This window comes from Triturus cristatus, chromosome 8, assembly GCF_964204655.1.
Source record: "Triturus cristatus chromosome 8, aTriCri1.1, whole genome shotgun sequence".
Lineage (NCBI taxonomy): Eukaryota > Metazoa > Chordata > Amphibia > Caudata > Salamandridae > Triturus > Triturus cristatus.
The window spans coordinates 159,701,868-159,717,827 of record NC_140591.1 but is presented as its reverse complement, the minus strand read 5'-3'; the positions used below and the strand labels follow the sequence as shown (position 1 = coordinate 159,717,827).

Genomic DNA, 15,960 nt, shown 5'->3' with positions numbered 1-15,960 from the left:
CTAACCTCCTAGCTGTTAAGCAAGTGAATTGATGCTTGCACCACGTTTAATAGTAGCCCATTATGGGCTTGTAAATTACTGCCTTTTTTAGGCTCAATTATAGTGACTATTTGTATTGCACCCCTTTCTTAAATCTTTTTTCAATTCCAACCTATTCTATACTCTATATCTTTAACATTCTGAAATATTGCTCGCACATTTCTGCCAGCCTGAACTTGGTTAGCACTCATTTCGGACAGTATTTTGACTTTCTCTGTGTAGTGTTTGAATACTTTAAAGTGCCTTCACCCCCTTTCAAATATTTTCTTTCTACTTATTAGTCTACTGTTCCCTGCAATTTATATTTCCTGGTCTGTTAAAAGGTTCCTCTGTCTGCTCAGGGAGTGTGAAAATATCTTTTGTCCTGGACCACAAATTATGGAATTCACTTCATCCTTCCATCCGGTGACTTACAAACAGATACACCAGTAGATACCCTCATATGTGACATTGTGATGAAGACAGCATTTGTGCAACCTGTTGACAGCATCTGCCCTGAAATTGCAAAAGCCTATGACAGAGCGTGACAGTGGGCCGAGTACCACAATGTCACACCTGCTTGAGGCTTTTTTGGCCTGCAGGTCTTTTACTGTGTATCTTGAGGCCCCTAGCGATCCTGCTCATTCCGATTCAGAACACCCAACGGCTCCCTTGTGATCGGCAAGAGCCCTAAAGTGCCGCGGATGCCTTCGCTGAAATTACCTACTCTACCGGCGCCGTACTCCATCCACGAATTGAATTAATGCATTTTGAAATGGGATACCACATCTCATTAACAGTTAGCAACCACTACCTCAACCCTCACCCTCGGATCCCTCCTTCCCCGCACTTGCTAATCATGCAGCGTGTTTTCAGGATTGTTATAACTCTCGTCCTGATGATGATCGATGTATCTTGGTATAGATCGAAACGTTGTCGACTCTTTAAACAGCATGCACGTTAAACTCATGTGTTAAAGCCAATGCATTACTGTTTACTTCCTAAAAGCTTGCCCCTATTATCTGCATTGGCGTTAAGCTTGTTTGTTTTGCCTGAAAAAGGTCTATAGATATATGTGATTGTCCTTATTTGTTGTTTGTTGAAGGATACAGGACTGTGTCCCACTCTATTACGCTCTATGATTTTGAATGACCACGGTTTAAATATTAAATCTACATGTCCGGATGGACATCTCTACCTAATATAGCACTGATTCTGGTCTATATTCATTGTTTTCTTACTTATATATGTTCGAAGGACCAATTGTTTTTCATAAATAGTAACTACCCAAGGTCCTTCCTACCTTGCGGGTTCCCTTGTTGAAAATTAACATAGGTATTATAGCGGCACATAGACCAGTTAGCTGAGAGAGACTGCAGCCAGCTTACCTATTGGACTGCCTGCCACATAATAATCTACTGGTGGAGAGTGCAGGGCAGTAGGACACAGGGGTGTGGCAGGCTCCTGGCAGCCAGGATTATCTGCTCCTCCACTGGGCATTGTGGTCTATGCTGTTGGGGGTGCAGCCTGTTGTTGAGACCAGCACTATTCTTTTGAATTATTCAGAACCTTGGACTTTAACATTCGATGGCATGGGCTGCAGACTGAGTCTACACCAGGCCCATGTGCCATCCACCAACCATTCTGTATCTGGAGCCTTATGTTCTCATGTTTGCAGCTGTGAAGATGTGTTGGGCTGTTTAGGGTGGCTGCTATAATGCATTTTGCACCTGATCAAGCATTCTTCCACCATGCCTTCTGAGGTACAGAGACTGAAGAAAACATAAAAATGATGGGTGGAAGGGATAATTATTATCACTCACTGGTAACTACTCTGGGCTGCTTTCCAATCTGTAACTTTTTTGCCCACTGTGCACCTTCAAAGAAGAACTATCATCATGCAAATCAGGCTTAACGTTCCAAAAGAAGCAGCCTAACCAGGCAAGTTCTCTTTTGATCAAGTAACATGCAACCCCAGACTGGTTTATACTTATTTGGCCTCAGCAGTGAGGTGTAAATTGATTCTAATGGCACAATGAGCACTAGACAGGTGCTTGACACTTAGACTGGCTAAAAACTTGCAAAGTCTATACATAGGTGGGTGAGGTGACCCTTTTTCCAAGTCCCCAAATGTTATTCTCAATAGCTTTGCCAGCAGTAACAAGCGTTATAGAGCCTCCATTTTTAGGCTCCTATGGACTCTGCATTTAAAACCGAGAATAGAGCTTCAATTTTCGACTAACTTGCAGTTAAACATTGGGTCTGTCTCTAGTGCGAGCAGGAGTTTAGAAGGATTTAAAGTACACCTGTGGGATTTCCAAGACCTAAGAAATACAAGTTCTCCAATACATTCCCTCGCACCTTACAGGATTAGAGGATGAGCTCAATGACTTGTAAACTAGATAACTGCAAGAGGTGAAAATTCCATCATCATGGGCCTGTAATGCACCACTATTAGAATATCTGGATATGGGAAATCATGAGATTAAAGGTTTTGGGACATATGCCACTGCCCTGAGTACTGGTGCAATGAAGTACCATGAAGAACATCAGTGAGACTGTTGTGACCGCTGTGGGCCTCTCGGGAAGTTTTTGGCTTTGAGATGGCACACTGAACGTGCATCCATAAAAAGATGGTGATGTGTTATGCTAATCTCTAAGTGCAGACAGGCCAACCTGTACATGCTGAAAAGGAAAAGGGTTATGGCGGGTTGGCTGGAGGATGATGACAGATAGACTGATGCAATCTATCTTGTAGACATTAAAAGAAACTACTAGAACATGCCAAAGTGCAAGGAATGCTGTGGTGATTGCCTCCCTATACGTACTATCTTTGTATCCTTGCCCATCCACTGGTTAGCCATGCTAGAGGAGTCTAGGGAATGAGGCAGTCCTACCCACCCCACCGCCCCCTCATTTTGTGAGGCACCTTGATACACTGCTGAGAATGCTAGAGGCTGCTATCTCTCATAAGGGATGGTATCAGTGGGCTTGGTATTGCCTGACCAGCTGTGTTGTATGCTTGGACACTGTATATCTCATGATCTCTCACTGCTTCATCCTTTAAGTGTGAAACTGGCATAAACATTCTTTCTGGATGCAGAAAAAGCATTTGATTCTCCTATGGTATTTAATGTTCACCCTGGTCTACTCTACACAGAATGGTGAAGAGATATTAAGGTGGATTAGCCTGTTGTATACTGCTCCAGTTGTCAGAGGTAGGGTTACCTGCATCATCTCAAACCATGTACCATTTCAGACAGGCAAGTATCAGAGTAGTTCTCTCCCCCTTTTCGTTTTCGTCTAAATCACATGCACGATATTCTAGATGCAGAGAATTCTCCTTTCAATGTATGCCACCCGTATCTTATTTTATGTTCGGGATCAGAGTGTTAACATTTTCCAGTTAATATAGGACATGGGTAACTTTGACAGTCACTACGGGCTATCAGTAAACTGGAATAAGCCTAATACTTCTGCTGATGTTGCCCATTACTATTTGTGTATTAACCTGCACAGAGATGAGACTGAAATTATAAGCAATAAATATGCAACACTGCTCAATGATTTCACTATGCAGGTAGACCCCTTGTTCTTCCCTTTTAATTGCCAGAGGACAGCCTTAATGAAGATGGTGGCAATTTCATAGATGTTATATGTATTGTTAAATATGCCCATGATTTTCATTCAGGCAAAACATTTGCAAAATTTTGGAGTTCCTCATCCTCATATTACTCTGGGCTGATAAACAACCAGGCACCAGCTAGCATGAAATGACATATTAACATAAAATAAAGGGATTACTTGTATACCGAATTTTAAACTCTAATTATAAAGAACAAGCTCATTATGCCACCTTTATGCTTGAATCCTCGTGGCCAACAAATCAAGCCCTATAGCAAATGGGCATATTTACCAATGCAAGAGCATCAGATCACTTCACTAAATTCAAGACTAATGGCAACATCTCTCCACTCAATAGTTTCTCCATTTGTCTATAAGGAGTAGACAGAGATAGGAGAGATCCTAAGCTGATCTTCCTCCATTTATTCAAGGGGTGTCACACTGTTCAAGTTCTGTCTGTTAAACAGCATTTGGCTGTAGCAGCACACAAAGAGGCTGCTTACTGGTCCTCTTAAATTACATTCACAATCATGTTACACAGAGAACCACTTTACAACTCATAGCGAGGTAAACAATTGAGTATGTAAAAAGAATGGCAATAAAAATATGTATTTTATTCAGTATTGTGTTTGCATAATTTCAGAGGTACCTGTGTGAATAAGTTTATGCCGATCTAAATTTCCAATGCTGTTAAAAATCCTTCCACAAATTTCACAAGGGTGGATGTACCTGAAAAAAAATAAAATGTGATCATGATAACGTATTAATATCATATTATAACTTGAAAACAGTATCTTGTTAAACTTGGAATGAAAGGACAGCTTAATGCATACTGATACTAAAAGGATATGAATACCTGAAATCGAACTGTTTTTCACTACAGAATGGCACCTTTTCAAGTGAAAGGATGTGGGTGCAGCAGAGGGCATTGTGGTTTGAGCATCCAGTGGGTTCAAACACTCAACAAATAGCACTGCAGCAAATACTCCAAGGTGCTCTAGGACCTTCTGGTACCTTGGGTTCTTGACAATTCTTTGGACCGTGTTGTGAGCCCACTGCATAGATTCCTGGTAGTAGGTCTCTCATGGCTTGTTTTCTAACAGTGGCTCTCTTTCTTTAACACAGATTACCCCTTACTTACGGATATGGAACAAGGATTTATACATAGAACCCAGAATCCTGAGATAGTGATCCCTTTTAACCCTTCCTTCGACACAGAAATCACTTGAAAGCTCTCAATCTATAGTTTCTACAAGCAAATCATGTAGGAGACTACATTCTGAGCTGCTTTGAATTATAAAATTAACAACAAAGTTAGATTTAGAGTTCCTACTAATAGCCTGTAGACCATATTGCTAAAGTTAGATTAGAAATTTACAACTAACTTTAAAATGCCTAACAGGAGGCATACTTCATTGGTTTTCACACACGTCTAAAAACAAAGTCACAAGTAAATTCTTAGACATGGGGCTGCTCTTAGCAAAACGGAATATCACCATGAACTGGAAGGCGAAGAAGGGTCCAAGTACTGCACAATGGAAGGCAGAGCTACTTAAATGGGCTGAGTGTGAAGGTGTAGTCCGGCTGCAGATGGCTACAAGACTAGGAAATGAAAGGGCGCTAGAGGCAACAAGAGCATGGGAAAGACTAGTTGCAGAACTGAAATCTCCCACGAACTAAGAGGATGAAGACTGAGTGGGAGCCTCCCCAGAGGTAGTAGGCTAGGTAATAGACAGAGGTGGGAGGATTGGAGACCGACGCAAGGACACCAGGAAAGATGCCCTGAACCCTGGTAGGCATGAGATCCCCTATGGTAATACCCAGACACACACACACACTAGAGACTTGCACTGCTATAGACTGAAGCCCTGAATGTACAGGACACGCCTGTATGGAGGGGGGGAAGGATAGGAGGGTATCTTGGGGGGGAAGAGTAGTTGTAGGATGGAGTTTTATACCTGGAGCTGCATTCCTGCAGGAGACCAGCAATGTGCAGTGCTATTGAGCTACTAGAATACACCCATAGGTCATTGCTATGTGGGGCACTTGAGGTGCTAATTGTAACCTGCACTGTCTAATGCATATGATACTGTTCAATATCGTGATGGCATAATGCCCCCATGTAAATTCTGTGAAAACTAATAAAGTTTGTTTAAACAAAAAAAATGCCTAACAAGCGATTTTCCTCTTCACAAATGTTCGAGTGTTTCAAATTAAGACATCACGCCAGTCTGCAGGCTCTAGATGTGTCTAATGCTTCACTCACTTAACTAGGTTTGGTCCATTTTGTATACAACTGCTAAATTTGCTGAAGCGTTCTGCAGTGTTGCCTCTGTTCAATTTTATACAAATTTCCACATAATTCTTATAATTTTTGTCTTTTACTGAGAAGATGTACGCTATGCTTAGAATGACGACTAATTCCAATTGTTTTTTCACATGAGATTAATAATTTGACAAGGTTTGTCTTGCATGATGAATTCATGGTAGAACTAAATTGGATAGCTTTAACGATGTATTATGGGTAGGTCTTATCCCTTGCTATGAATGCGTAAGCTGGGTTTGGTCTCTGGGTTGGCATCATTGTAGAGAGTTATATTACTTGATGATAATCTGCTGCTTTGTCTTAAACTAGGAATACATCTTCAAGATTTTATATGGACTACAAAGTATATGCTTAGTCTAGGATTTGTTTGGGGCTATGAACAACCAACAAGAAACAGTACAAACCTAACTCAATGGCATGAACCTTGACGGCCCCGAACTCCAATTTTCCGTGAATGCCAAGTCACTTGGATTGACTTTGGACATCAACCTCACTCAGAAGGAACACTTTGCCAAAAACCAAATGGCTTGGAACCAGCTCGACTTCAGGACTGCTGTTCATGCCCTCAAACACTTGCATTTTGATGGTTGTAAACCCTTCTGCATGACCTCTCGTACTCCTCACTGGCATCCATTTAGGGCATCCCACAAACCGCAGCACATCTCACTCAGGGCATGAAACATTATTTTAACATCATCCCCATCCTGATGGAACTCCACTGGCTCCCGTTGCCAGCACGCACCATCTCCAAAATCAGCTACATCATTTACAAAGTCAACCCAAACAACATGTTTTTAAAAAAATCAAGGCAGTAGGACTTTTTGATCTATGCACCCACGATCTAGACCTACCTCCCCATGTCCATCAGGACCATACCAACACTGCTCCCAATTTAGGAAAGAGTTGAATCCTCACCTCTTTAAAGAGCACTACATGACAATGCATTAACTATCCACAACCCATCTACTGCCCCTATCACCCATTGACTTTAGGCTAGTCTTTGATCCTGTGGAGTGTTCTGCTGCTTTTTGCCTACATTTGTGCTATAGAAATACCACATCCATAAATATGGAAATACAGGGCAGATTCTGAGTGGTTATGCTAGATTTCATCTCATGCAATACATAAATTCTGCATGGTTTTATGGTGTACTCTGAATTACTAGCTAAGCTAAGAATATGTAAAGTAGGCCTTGTTTTGCACTACGAATAAATCTGCTATATTTTGCCTGTTGACGAACAGATTTCTCATTACTAATATGACAGTCCGATACCTCTGTTTGTTTACAATCAGACCTATATGACAAATTGCAAAGTATGTTTTTACCCATGGCACCTACTTCTGGATATTGGGATCTGGCAGGTTCTCTCGGTGAATGACCATGTGGGCATGGAATGTTGCCTTCAAGGCAAAGCGGCGATGGCAGGTAGTACATTCGTAGCCTTTCTCCTTATGCACGTCCATGATATGCCTCAGATAAAGCTTTCCTCTCGCAAACGTTACCTACGAAATAAAGTAACAGTTACTGCAAGGAAAGTGGTGGTGGCCATCTACATGCAAAGTACTGGTCCATATTCAGAAATGTAGTGATCATAGAGATCAAGGAAACGTATACTTCTGCTACAATATCTATCTCAGTACATTTTTGTATGAACCCCTTTAACAAAAGAGTGGCGTTGAGGAAGAAAAGAACATTATTTCCCTTTGGAAACCTGATTTCTGATAGAACATTCAGCTTTTGTAGATTCCTTGGTGTACCTTCTCACAAGGCAACAGACCATGTTCAGATGCCACTGGTGACTATTTTGGATCACTTTATGATGTGGAAACGTATAATGGAGCTGAATGAGGCGGTTCCCTAATAACCGCATACTGAGGAACTGGAGGGAAGAAATTAAACTGTATTTCTGGTTGATGCATACTCTTCCTACAGGTTCCTCACCTTATGACTACGTCCTTCTAGGCTTCAGACCGATCCAGGATAAATATGTTGCTTGCCCTGTAAGCATCTGCTCTTGACATGTAGTGCTGTAGATTCACATGCCATCTAATGTTGGGCTCAGGCATATGCAACTTGTTTTTCTTCTAAGAAGTCTTTTGAGTCACAAGGTATTAGTGAATACTCCGGTGACTGGTAATGCAAATGGGCATCAGATCCACTGTTAGGTTGATTTCCGCATAGGGGTGAGGATGAAGATGGAGCATAAAAATGAAAAATAGATGACCATGCAGAAAGAGTAAAGAACATCTGCAACAACCAGAGGCTTCCGGAAAGGATGATGGGTGCATGTGAATCAACAGCACTACATGCCATATTTAGATGCTTACAGGGTAAGTAATATTACGTATGTGGCATATGTAGATATAGATCCGCATGCTCCGAGTAGACTGTAAAGCAGTACTCCCTAAGCAGTAGCGAGCTGGAGGATGTTGAAGAGGACTGAAAAGTGTTTGTAGCATAACTCAGCCAACCTTTGCTAGTTAGCTTGTCACAATGTCTACACAGTAGTGTCTAGTGAACGTGTGTGGAGTGGACAATGTTGCTGCTTTACATATTTCAGCTATGGAGTGCTGACAAGGATGGCCATAGAGGCCCCCTTCTTGCGAGTGGAGTGCGTTCTGAGTGGGGCAGGCATTTGTCATTTGGCATTAGCGTAGCAAGTCTGAATACACATCATAAGCCATCTGGCTATGCCCCCTTCGGACAGGACATGTCCTGAATGTGGTTTGGTGAAAGCGACAAACATACTGAGTTTTCCTAAAGGATTTGATTCTGTCAATGTAGTACATGAGGGCCCACTTGACATCCACAGTATGGAAGGACCTTTCTGCCATGGAGCGTGGCTGTGGAAAGTAAACAGGCGGCTCAATGGTTTGATTAACATGGAAGGGGAAACCACCTTTGGCAGAAACGTTAGGTTGGTCCAAAAAACTACTATGTCATTATGAACTTGGAAGAAAGGTTCCTACAGGGTAAGAACTTGAAGCTTGCTCACAGGCATTAAAAACATGATAGCACCAAGCAAGGCAACCTTCCAAGACAGGAACAGCACAGGGCACGAGTGGAGGAGTTCAAAAGCAGGGTCCATGAATCTAGTTAGTACTTTACGAAGTTTCGAGACAGAGGCTGGAGGTACCATGGGCAAGACAACCCTTTTGAGCCTTTCCATGAAAGCTTTGAGGACAGGGACTCTGAACAAGGAAGAATTTTCGCTAATTTGTAAGTAAGCTACGTTTGCAGCCAGATTAATGATATAGAAATGTAAGCAAGGTCCGATGTCTGAAGATGAAGAAGGCTTGGACTGATGGTTAGTGTGGATCTGTGTGTTTTGGAAAACAATAGTGGACAAACCTTTTCCACTTGGCCACATAGCAGACTTGTGTAGTTAGTCTACGGGCCTCCTTAAGGATAGACACACATTCTGCAGGTGACCAAACTCTAGGACCTCAGGAGCCAGAGCACAAGATTGAACTACCTGGGGTCCGAATGCCTGATGGTGCCTTTGTTCACGTGAAAAGGTTTGGCTGGTTGGGTAGTTTTTTGTAGGCTACCACTGACTGGTCCAGAAGGGTTGTTATCCCAAAATTTGCACATCAAGTAATACCAGAGTTCCGATCATGTTCATGTGCAAGACTAATGTTTTAATAATTACTAATTTAAAAAACCCTGGAGGTGTTTTTTGCACAATTTTCAATTCACGATTCTTTTTGGTGGGTAGAGTTGGAGAGGATTTTGAGTTCTTTCTCCCAGATTTTTGGGCAGAAGCTCTCCAAATCATTTTTTTACACAATTTATGTCTTTCGTAATTGGGGCTCACGTGATAATATAAATTGTCCACAGAAATATTATTTGCCAATTTACCATTTATATTCTACAGACTAAACACAAAATGTATATTATTTTGGGAGTGTTCCATTTTATTTTAACATAATAGCATTTTTTTTTTAAGTCGTCACAAAATGAGCTTCTGTCCTGGAGGAGCTTTGAGAAACATGGGCACAACACAGGGAACGGATATAATTGAGACATATCCATACAAGGGTGATTGTAGAAGACATTAATCGACAGTTTGTGCCATGGTAACGTAGGGGTAATTGCAGAGGAGCAAAAAACAAGCAAGGGGCTTTGGGAGAAAATTAGGCATGCTAGGTCTACGAGGACTTGGTGGATAATGGTTAGATACTGCACAAGGTAACAAAAAGATGCAGTGGCAAGTAACCATTGTTATCATTAGTTGGTATATGGATGGAAAAGGAAATGCATCTTCGATAAAAAACAAAATCATTTGAGACCCCTAGACTCGGTCATTATTTATTAATCATTCATTTGTTCTCTGCCTAGCTCTCCAATTGTCATTGCCAAGCAACAAAATGTTTTCACTATTAATTAGAACCCTGAAAGCCAAGTGCAAACTGGAGTCCTGTATGAATTTTCATACATGCAACAGATTAGATTTTGCCAAACGATGTAACAAACTTTGGAAACCAGAGGTAATAGCAGCGGATCGCAGGCCCCCTTTTAAAGCTTGATTCAAATGAATTCTAGATGGAATTAAGATGTAAAATGCTTTGCGGATACCAACTAAAGAAGGTATTTGTAAGAACTGCACTAGCAGTTAGACAGGACATGTCGGAGATGCGCATTTGTCAAACCAGTCCACAGTGTGTCAAGGTTCAGATGAACATGTCATTTTATTTATATTGCCTCTCTGCACCAGCTTGCAAGAGAGAACCCGCTCTACCCATGTTCATTATATTGAAAGCATAAATACCTATGACATTTCAAACTACCTGGCATCTTTTGCAGCTATACTTGTGCAGCTCAACATCTGCACCCCCGTCCGAATTCTCATCGTTTTCATCCGAGGAGATCCCTATCTTACTCAGGAAGTCATCCCTCTGGTGATCATCCATAAGAGCAATATCCTAAAGGAGGAAAATAAAGAAGTCAGTAAAAGCCAAAAGCCACTTTTTCACATTTTAGACAAATACATATCAAACACTCCACACAAAACTACTTCTACTGGCCATTCAGCGGAACAATGCGCTGCAGGAAAAGCTATGTAAGCAAATGATAGCTAAATGCAATATAATGTACCACCAACCACATGTTGTACTATATTAGGATAGGTAAAAACAGGGATTGAGGGGAGGTAAAGCACTATTGGGCAAATGGTCCACTGCATGGTTTTGAACAGCTGAGCCATCATTCCCTGTATGTTATTTTAGGCCTGCTCTCTAGAGAATTCCACAACAGCAGTGCACCAGCTTAGCTCTGCTGATGTGGAGTGGAAGTGGATGTTCACCCAAAATGGAACCCTAACCTGAGTGAGTGTAGTCTATCCCCATCCCAAGCGAAGGGATAACTGATGGATGTGGTACAGGCCTTTTCAACTGTACTCCTAGGAGAAGACTGCCTATTGGCTCACTCTGTTTGAGGTCTCCTGAAACCCCCATAACTGGGGGTTCCATGCCAAACCTCCTCTCTGGGACATGCATAGGTAATATGTGTGTATTGCAGGTGGGTTACTGCAACAGTTAGTGGTGGTATCCTTCTGGGACACCATTCGCCTAGGTGCACCAGATGGTGGTCTCCCTGCAGGCTGTGCATGGTGCATACAACAGCATGCATATCCCTTTTCTAAGGGCCCCTCCCTGAATCCAATCCAATTTTTTGTATGAGAGGCATCCCATCCTCCGCCTTTGTTTGCTATATGTTTCCGCTGCTGAGAAGATATCCACTCCCGTTTCCCCTTCATGTGTTGTTGGCTGTCACCTAACAATAGGGCTGTGTGTTATTTGGATTAACAAAACCTAAACACCAGTCTGACTGAGGTACAGTTTCCTCTGGGACTGAGCGGACGTTGGGTCCCATAAGCACATAAATACAGGAAACAAGGAAAAAGGAGATACATTTCTTTCTGACTGGGAGAAGAAATTGAACTATGATTACGGCAGATCCTTGCTAGGTTCATGCTTCAGAAACTGCCCGTTAAAGAGATCATAAAAAGCTGACTTTTAAACTAGTACCTTTCACATCAGGAGCAGAGTCTTTACCAAAAGCAGAGCCGTTGCTAGCACTACTCTCCCTCTCCAATATGTCTGCCTAATGCTGCTCCTTCTTACGGTCCTCTCCCTGTATGTTTGCTAATCCCTCAGCACAGTCCTCACACCTTGATTGCCACCTGTTGGACATTTCAGTGCCCTTTTAATACACTTCTCTACTGACACACACTACACATGCAAGTGCCACAAATGAAGGTAGGAAGCCCCTATCTCCAACACCTCTCTGCCCCCGCCCAGAGCTGCTGTCATTAAGCTTTGTGTTGAATTCTTTTTTTTTTTTCTTCACTTTAATTTTATTCATTCGTATTCCAAATCTGTAGTGAAAGTGTCTCCCACCAGTGGCCAAAAATGATATGGAAATAGTAGGCACAGAGAAGCAAGTTGCTTACCTTCGGTAATGCCTTTTTTGATAGAGACTAACTACAGATGCCTCACCCAGTGGATTTCCTTCTGCTCCTCCTCCTCCTCCTTCTACTACGGTCATGCAGCTATGCATCCGGTTTGTCACATCCAAGATGTGACGTTAAGGCCACTATATCTGCACCACCTTTGTGTGTGGACATCAATTTCTTTCCGGTCTCACTCTGCACCGTCAGACGCGAAGCCCACAGAAATCAGAATTTATCACTGTGCAGATCTCTAGATTGGGATCTTATTAATGGATTACATGGCTCCATTCCACACAACAGAGAGGAGGGTGGATCAGTGAGGAATCTACAGTTAGACTCTCTATGACAAAAGGAATTACAAAAGTTAAGTAACTTGTTCTGACAAAGACTTCTAACTGCAGATTACTTCCCTTTTTAGAAGATACCAAAGCCGTATCCTCGGTGGTGCGTCTGTGAAGGGGTTCAGCCCAGGTAATCCTGCAGAGTAGATTGCGTGAAGTACCCATCCTGCTGAACCAGGCTGTCTAGGCAATAATGATTTGTGAACTTGTGGAAAGATGCCCACGTAGCAGCCCAACAGATGTCTGAAACGGGCACAATGGTCACAGCCTTCAGTCTGGCGGAAAAGGCATGCAAACCTTCTGCCACTGTTTCTTGGCTAGCTCATAGCGGATTCCCTGGTCTGATAAATATAAAATCTGAGGGCACTCCTACGGTCCAGATGGGGAAGGTGATTCTCCTCCTTAGAGGCCGGCAACGTGAAAGATTGCTCGACATAGACAGGCGTAACTATCTTCAGCAGAAATACCAGGTTTGCTAAAGGACAAATTTGTACAGGAAGAATAATCTGTATGGCTGTTGGACGAACATGGCCTGGAATTCATTTGCTCATTTTACAGATGTAACGATGTTAGTCAAAACAAATGAGAAGGCACATGTGCATTGGTTCATAGGGAGTGCACATCAGATAAATGGGAACCAAACTAAGGGCTTCTATATAAGTGTTTTCCCCACTTTTTGCCTGGTATTCAATGCAATTTTAACATAGAGTGCAGTGGGTGCCTGCTAACCAGGTCCCCAGTGCCAGATCTCCTTCCCTAACCTGTACAATTGTTTCCCCAATTAGCAATACCTTTAGCACCCACTGTAATGCATTAGTAAGAGGTACCCTTGGTAGCTAGGGTACGGAGCCTAAAGAAGGTCCCTAAGGGCTGCAGCATGTTTTGTGCTAATTAGGGGCTCCTCACCCAAGTCATACAGGCCACCATTGCAGAGTGATTGTCTTTATGTAGATAAAAGTGAAAATACAACATGGAAGAGGGTGTGCCATGTCTGTAGACCTTGCTAGTGTGCTGGCTGACTGTCCCTGACCAGCCTGCCACCACAGATGAGTTTCTGACCCACAGGGGTGAGAGCCCACGCTCTCAGGAAGTCGGGAACAAAGCCTGCTCTGGCGGAAGGTGTTTACACTCCCACCAACAGGATGACCTGTAAATTAGCATTCAAAGGCAGGGAGCTTCAAAGAGCCCACCGCCTTTGGTATGCGGTAAGGGGATGCAAACGCCCCTGACCAGGGCCCATTTGGCGCCTGAGTAGGTGGCATAATTTGTCATCAGATAGGAGTGTCCACCCTCAAGCTAGCTCCACCCCTAAGGTGGGATAACTGATGTGGATGCAAAATTTTAAAGTATGCCATTCTTGGTGATGGCAGAATTAGGAACTCTGGGACACGGTTATGCCCACGTCCTGCAGCAGGAAGTGGTTATATAGGAAGCATAGAGACCCGCCGGGGTAAGTAACCCACTGGCTACTACCTTACACTCCTCAAACGCCCCTAAATCTAGTATTTAGGGGAGCCCCTGGCACCAGAAAATCAGATTTGTGCCGCCCTAAGGAGGAGGTCACAGAAAAGACGCAAGAAGCAAGGACTGTGGAGAAAGAACTGACTTGGTGCCAACTCTGCTGGCCTGTCTGTTTCAGACAAATTGCGCTAACGTCGTCTCATCCTGCAGCTGCTGCACCTCCAAAAGCCTGGGAGGACTGCCAGCCTTCAAAATAACCCAGGAATTGCTGCGGAGTAGTGGAGCTGCTTCCCTGCATCCTGCAGGTACTTCAAAAAGAACTGTGAGGACTCTGGACCACCGCAAACCCGACACCGGAAAGCACCACTGCACCCGTGCCCCCTAACCTGAGATGAAGTGGGCCAATGAGCCAGCATGGTCCCCAGACCCTCCAGAGAAGAGGCCCACCTTGGGTTTGCCTACAGTGGACTTCCAGGCGCTGCCTGCTGCCTATTTGTGCAGGTCCCCTCTACCTCGAGTGTCTACGGTGACAAAAACCAGACACCTCAAGACACCTCTGTGTCTGGCCGCTCCAGCCCCTAGAGAAGAGGACCAAAGGTGTCCCTATGTCCCCGAGCATCGTGAGAACTGAGTCCCAAATTTGGTTCAGCTAGACTGGCACTCCCAGTCTAGCCTGCAGCCTTTTCTTTGGGCCAGACTGATCCCCATTGACTTCAACTGGGCACCCAACACAGAATTGCACCTTTGCACCCGGTCGCCCCAGTGCTGCCCAAGGTGACCCGTTGGTGCTGCCTTAAACCCTGCCCCATGCACACCTTACATCCTTAAGACTGGTCCTTTAAGCCGCTGCAAAGTACCTGTATGCAGCATATGCTTTTGCTCCATAGGATAACATTACCGCTTCAGAAAGTGTTGATTTTCTAAGTAAAAAGTCCCCTTGAAAACACATCTATAAAAGTATTATCTGCGGTTTGGGTTGATAAAGCAACACTTACCACTGTCAGGAGTGTCCAAGATTAGGAAGGATTAACATGCTTTGAAGTCTGAGCAACCTCAACCCCTTCATCATTCTCCACCCTATAGATGCATTTCAACTGTGCAAACCACAATAGAGTGTTCCACCTTATACTTTAGAATGAGGTGAATCATCATCAAGCCTATGGAGCAGGCACAACAAGGTTTGGACCAGACTTGAACCTGAACACGGCTGACATCACGTTGGACGTCAGCAATGACACTGATGGAACTATGCCATGCGACAATGCAAGAATCAATTACAGAGACAGAGTCACAGCTTGGGTTCCCAGAACCAATACAGCGCCAAAGTCAAAACAACGGGCACATTCTCCATGACTATCGATTGCAAACCTATGTAGCATCACCCAACTCTGCCAAGTCGGGGGGGCGTGGCTAAGATGGCCGCTTGGTAGAGAAGCTCTGGAGGGCGACCCGGCTCCTTGGTATTTTCCCCAGAAGATCGCTATGTAAATCGGCCTAACAGTACAGTCCCGGCCAGCGGAACGTGCCCTCTACCATCGGAGCCAAGTTCCAGTTTCCAAGAAGCCTGAACAGCGGAGTTGCAGCCCGCTTCGACTGCGCCGGGTGGAGCCTGCGGCTGGGCGGACCGGCGCCTTTCATTACGAGAACAAGATCGAGGCCTTGGCGACTACCGAACACTGAAGGGGCACCTCGGCCCTAATGCGGTTAGTGGCGGTGCTGCGGTGGAGGCTTTGCC

At 43.7% G+C, this 15,960-nt stretch overlaps 1 protein-coding gene across 4 annotated transcripts in view; it reads right to left on the bottom strand.

The window, feature by feature from the left end:
- The window catches only part of PRDM15 (PR/SET domain 15), a 439,353-nt gene that overhangs the window by 94,351 nt on the left and 329,042 nt on the right, over positions 1 to 15,960 (bottom strand). For all 4 annotated transcript variants that reach the window (XM_085621221.1, XM_085621224.1, XM_085621222.1 and 1 more), the window contains 3 exons: positions 10,760 to 10,894; positions 7,308 to 7,471; positions 4,292 to 4,371 (listed from right to left, as the gene is read on the bottom strand). In XM_085621221.1, coding sequence (XP_085477347.1) covers positions 4,292 to 4,371; positions 7,308 to 7,471; positions 10,760 to 10,894 — 379 coding nt within the window. The remainder of the gene's footprint in view (positions 1 to 4,291; positions 4,372 to 7,307; positions 7,472 to 10,759; positions 10,895 to 15,960) is intronic.